The following is a 5,949-nucleotide window of genomic DNA, read 5'->3' as shown; positions in this document are numbered from 1 at the left end:
TCACTTGTACTTGTCGGGCAGGCCAGCAGGTCTAAAGTGATTGGGGTCGTTGCCACTCCGGCCCCATCTGTTGGCAACCTCGTCGGCTTCGGAATCTTCCACTCCATGGCCACTGTCTCCATACTTGAAAAGGTCTGTGACTCTCTGAGAATTCTCTCTGGCATCGCTGGAATAGAGCAGGGCAGGTAGGAGATGAGTTAGGGATGAGGATCAGAGCCCCACGCTACCATCTCTCACCTTTCTAAGGGATTAATGACTCTGAGAGAAGCCAGGAGGGAGGCACGACAACCCTGACCCTGTGTGGGCACAGTCTGCTCTGACCGGGGCGAGCCCCCCTACCCCATTGGCTGGACGGCACCCGCAGGGCAGGGCAGGAATTAGTCCTTATCCTCAGGTTTTCTTTTTGGGGAGAAGCCCACATGTTGTCATAAGTCATACTATGGCTCTATAGGCAGCTCAGGCTCTGCACTGGGCATCGATGGGGAAACTGGACAGGATGGACTTGAGGAGGAGTCCACTGGCCCGGCAGGGTCCTTCTCTAGGGCCTACTTCCTCCTGATCCCCAAAAGCAGCTAGCTCTGTTCCCCCATCCCTGCATCCCCAGGAGCCCCCGCTCCCTGATCACTTCAGCTGCCCAAACGGCCCCAGGTCCCCTTCGTGCAGCGTCATAGTTCCCCCGGGCGTGGAAGTATTTGTCTGCACCCTTGTACTTGGCTTCTCTCATGTCAGAGTAGGCTCTCCACATGTCCCAAGCCCCTGGGAAGCAAAGGGCACGGCAAAGGGATACCAGGTGAACAAAAGACAGTGACACCCCTTAGAGAAGTATCAAGGAATGAATAATGGATCGTTGACTCAAAGCACATTGTTGTGACACGTGTCTCTCTGCTTGTTGTGGGATTAAATGGCGTCCTGAAAACTTTCTAAATGGACTGTACTGATGATGTAGGCTATAAGCGCTAAGGCAGTGATCCTTTTCTCAGTCTTGGATCAACATTCTAATCCCTGGGAAGGTTTGAAAGTCTGATGCCAGGTCACATCTCAGGCAATTATCTCGGTCTCTCTGGGGATGGGTACCAGGCGGCAAAGGTTTTTACCGCGTTCCAGGTGATTCCAATACGTAGCTGAGATTGATAACTGCCGAGCTTTAGGCAGTGATTCTCACCGGTATCTACCTGGCAAGAGCTACGGCCTCATGCACAGCTGGGTTCAACTTCTTCTCGGCCACCTGCTGCCTGGTGCTCAGGCCCTGGCCAACGGACTCAGCTACCATAAGCCTTGGTTTTCTCCCCTTCCAAGCTGGGGCAGCTGCCTGCCTCATCAAGCTATTCTGCAGTTAAAGTGGGCGACCGACTGTTTCAGCTTGACTGGAGCTGTCCCTGTTTGCCTAGAACTGTCCCAGTTGCACTAAAAATGTCGTGGAAAACTCTTGAGACCTGTGCAAACCAGGAGAGTTGCTTGCCCGAAAAGGCAGGAAGTGCCGAATTCCTAGTGCAGGCTTGATGTGTGCTGCCAGCTCCCTTTTTGTCAGTTAAAGGCTAGAAATGGCAGGAAACAGACTAAAGTGGGGGCAGTGTCACTGACTGTAGGTGCCTTGGCAAGAGCTAACTCGACCGTCTCTCTAAACTATCCCATTAGGAAATATAAGGAAGTGAGGGGGATGGGAAAAAGGAAGGAAGGATGGAAACAGCGAAGGAAGAGTGGGGGTGAGAGGAGGAGGAGAAAAGATGGATAGCTTTAATCATAATTGATGCAATTAGTTCAGAGTGAAATTTTATACCTTTTCAAGACTTATTTTGTGTCTTTGAGTCAACTAACATTTGAGATGGGGGTGGATTGTTCTTTCCCTAATAAGTGCTTAAAATAAATTTTGTGGTTTTTGATCACTTTGATGGAAAGCACCCCACACACCTGGCACGTTCTAGCACGTGAGACAGAAGCCTCAAGTCTTAAGGGTGCTCAGTTAAATCCCAGTGTCCCTCCATTGATCTTACCCTGAGCAGCCTCGGTCACGAACGAAAACCAGCTGTTGACCCCCAGGACCAAGGAACAGAAAACGAGGCCTGTGAATAGCTTCATGGTGCTGAAACGAAAGGGGAGGGTCAGGGAGACACAGACAAGACTGGCACACCCCTCGCTGGGATTCATGTGTCAAAGCGGGACGGTTTGTTCATTTCTGTTTGTTCTCATTAGACTCTACTTGGCCATCTAGAAACATTGCGGTAGGACTTCACTCAAAACCACAGTCCTCGATTCTGGACCCTCCAGCCTGAACCCAGCATGGTCCAACAGGTCATCAAGGTGGCATTAATGGAAGAGGACAGCAGTTAGAACCAGATAGGCCTCCCAAAGCAGTCTATAATTAATCAAACGTCATTAAACGAGACACTCTGGAAGCCCAGACCTCATGCAGGACAAATACAAAACAGAATAGTTATTTTAAAATAATGTACAATCTTGTAGGGAAAGAGAAAACAGAGTAGCTTTTTTAAACCAGTCACTTCTGGGAGTAGGCCCTCACCTGACTTCTGGTGGAGCAGAGCTACTGGTCCCTGGCTGCTGGGGAGAGTGCCTGGTATTAATTCTGAGCCCTCTGTGCTGAGCTCGTGGGAAGGGAAGAAAAGCCAGACTTGGCACCTGGGGAAAGTCTCTCCAGGTCATTTCCCCTAAAAAATTACAAAAGAAAGCTTCCTGGACACTGGTGGCTGTCTTCGTCCACAGGTCATTTCACCATTGTGCAACTCTGAGGAAAGCAGGTAGACCAGCTCTGCCTTGGCAACAGCCAAGGTCAGGAGGATGGCTCTGCTGTCAGAGTTGGAGAGGCTGAGGCAAGGTCACCTGGGCGTCAGAGAGGAAGGCTGGGGAGGACCCGGATGGGCACCTGGGCCAGGCTGCTGGAAGGTGTGCAGTTAGAGCAGTGGTCCCCAACTTTCTTGGCAGCAGGGACTGGTGCTCCCAGGAGAATCTAATGCCTGAGGATCTGAGTAGGAGTGAGGCGGCGATGCTCGTGCTGGCGAGCGGCTGCACATACAGATGAAGCTTCGCTCACACCTGCTGCTCAGTTTTGGGCAGCCCAGTTTCTAAAAGGCCACTCACTGGTACCGGTCAGCTGGCCCAGGGATGGGAATCCCCGGGTTAGGTGACAGCTCCTCCAGGTAGTGTCTTTCTTTACTGGTCATTTCCTCAGCATGGTCCCTGCTGGGCCAGATGGCAAAAAAGTCAGAAATGAAAACCTTTATATCTAAAGCTCTGACAGGCTGGGCCAGAAAACCTCACGGGGGCCCTGGATGGCTTCCTTCACCACTCTGTCTGCCTATGCTAAGCTGTCAGATTTGAGGCACAGAAATTCCTGCTAAGCTGGTTCAGCCAGTGAGGAAGTGTTGTCTAAGCTGGCTTCCTTTTGAGGGCAATCAAATAGAGGTACTCTGCTTTCCTTCACCTAATCCTGGAGGCCCCTCTTAGTAGAAGTGAGAGTGGTATGCAATAAATTTGCAGCCCAGCAGGAAATGCCAAGCTCCTGTTCAGAGGAAGTTGGGGATGAGCTCTCTGCACAGTATTAGCCTTTGGGGTCACTGTCTGCACACCCCTTCCATCACTACGAGTCAGAAATATGGGCTGGGCAGCCCAGCTCCTCATGGGCTGGTGGAGGAGCCAGGGGGTGAGAGAGGGGTCAGTACCTGAGCCCAGTAGGGCTGAGGCCAGGGTATGGAGAGAGGCATGTTAGCTCCTGCTGGTTTCTTCCTCTCCAGTCCTTCTTTATACCCTGAGGGCTCGATGTTTTCAATAACCAAAGGAACTTCTTGCAAAGGGGCAGAGCCAGGGAGGAGGTAAAGGCGACCAAATGGCCTAGAAACAGCTAACGAGAGGCTTCATCTTGGACAGTGGTGTTCTTCACCTTCTGCTCTGGAGACCATTCACCACAGTCCCCCTAAGCAGGCACTATAAGTTGACACCGTAACCCACTGAGCGTGGTCCATGCTAGAACCTCGTCCACACACTCACGTAGATTCTAGGCAAAAGAGCTGAGTTTCGCAGGGAGAATGAGCTCGCAGGGCAAAGCTACCAGACATCCAAGTAGCGCAGCTGCTACAAAACAATGACAACATATACAACTCGACAACCAAAACCAAACAATCCAATTAAAAAATGGGCAGAAGACCTGAACAGATACTTTTCCAAAGAGGAAATACAGATTGCTGATAGACATATGATAAGATGCTCAAGTTTGCTAACCATCGGAGATATGCAAATTAAACCACAATGAGATATCATCTCACACCTGTCAAAATGGCTATCATCAATAAATCAAAAGTGTTGGTGAGGAAGCAGAGAAAAGGGAACTCTCATACATTGTTGGTGGGATTGCAAATTGGTACAGCCGCGATGGAAAACAGTATGGAGGTTTCAGAAAAAATTAAAAATGGATATACTTTTTGACCCAGCAATTGCACTTCTGGGTATTTATCCAAAGGAAACCAAAACAATAATTCGTAAAGATCTATGCACTCCAGTATTCTTGGCAGCACAATTTACACTAGGCAAGATATGGAAGCAACGTAAGCCCCTCAACGGACGATTGGATAAAGGTATTATTGTTCATATATACAATGGGATATTACTCAGCCATTAAAAAAAATGAAATCCTATCATTTGCAACGACATGGATGGACCTAGAGGTTATTATGCTGAGCGAAGTAAGTCAGACAGAGAAAGGTAAATACCATATGATTTCACTTATTTGCGGAATCTAAGGAACAAAACAAACTAATCAAAAACAGACTCCCAAATATAATGGCCAATTTGGTGACGGACAAAGGGGAGGAGGGTTGGGAGTGGGAGAACGGGGTGAAGAGTTAAAGAAGTACAAATTAGTAGTTGATAGTTTCTCACAGGGATGGGGAGCACGGCAGAGAGAATGCAGTTAGCATTAATATGATGGCTAGGTGGAGGGCCAGGGGAGGGAGGGAGCGATTGGGGGAATCGTTCTATGAACTATATAGATGTCTAACCAATGAACTGTATACGTGAAACTAATATAAATAAATAAATAACAAATAAAGACAACAAGTTGAAAAATAATAGTAGATCTCTTAGAATTAATGAATTGGAGCGAAGCAAAGAAAACTTATGAAACTTCGTAAATATCATCCAAAGGGATGAAATGCAATATGAAGTCAGAACTATGAATTCTGAAAAAGAATCAAAATCAAATAAAATTATACATAGAATACTTAGTTAAACACCTGAATAAAGAGATAAAGAACAGATCGATACAACTGAATAATAAATAGTTAGCTGACAGAACAGCTCCAGGAACTTTACCAAGAGGCAACAGAAAGAGAGATGGAAATTATTAGAAAGTTAAAGAAGGTGTAGGATAGCAGTATCAATCCTCAAGAAGAGAACAAACACATAGAAAGGTAGAAGCAGCAGAATTCATGAGTCAGAAAGAAAAGAGCGTATGCTAATAAATGTGGTCACCTAGATAAAATATATGTCTGGGAAAATGTAAATTGCAATGGGTATAAGAAGAAAGAGAAGAATGAAATAGAACACTATCCATAAGTGAATTGAAATGATGGAGACTGTCCCCTTAAATTCCTCCAAAATGTAAACTTGGTTTCACGGTTTACTATTAGAACTATTAAACAAATTGGTAGCTGATGGATGGACACGGGGATGGGGAGCACGGCATAGGGAATGCAATTAGAATGAATACGTTGGCTAGGTGGAGGGTCGAGGAAGGGCGGGAGCAATTGGGGGGGGACCGTTTTACAAACTATATAGATGTCTAACCAATGAACTGTATACTTGAAACAAATTACAATAAATAAAATTTTTTTAAAAAAACTATTAAAAGAATTCAGTGCGATATTCAAGATAAAGTTTTTACAATTAATAGCATTTCTCTACAACAATTCTTCATAGTTAAAAAATACAATACAAAATAAT

General features: G+C 46.6%; 1 protein-coding gene across 1 annotated transcript; it reads right to left on the bottom strand.

The window, feature by feature from the left end:
- LOC120593608 (serum amyloid A-2 protein-like) lies at nt 1-2,673 on the bottom strand. The gene is made up of 4 exons (XM_039851493.1): nt 2,519-2,673; nt 1,992-2,080; nt 597-756; nt 1-166 (listed from the first exon to the last, which is right to left on the bottom strand). Exons 1-4 carry the CDS (start codon nt 2,656-2,658, stop codon nt 1-3), a joined length of 555 nt encoding a protein of 184 aa, XP_039707427.1. The 5' UTR covers nt 2,659-2,673.
- Between the last annotated feature and the right edge of the window lie 3,276 nt (nt 2,674-5,949).

This window comes from Pteropus medius, unplaced genomic scaffold (assembly GCF_902729225.1).
Source record: "Pteropus medius unplaced genomic scaffold, Ma_sr-lr_union100, whole genome shotgun sequence".
In the NCBI taxonomy this organism is placed as follows: Eukaryota; Metazoa; Chordata; class Mammalia; order Chiroptera; family Pteropodidae; genus Pteropus; species Pteropus medius.
The sequence above is the reverse complement of the archived record's forward strand: the minus strand, read 5'-3'. Positions and strand labels throughout refer to the sequence as shown.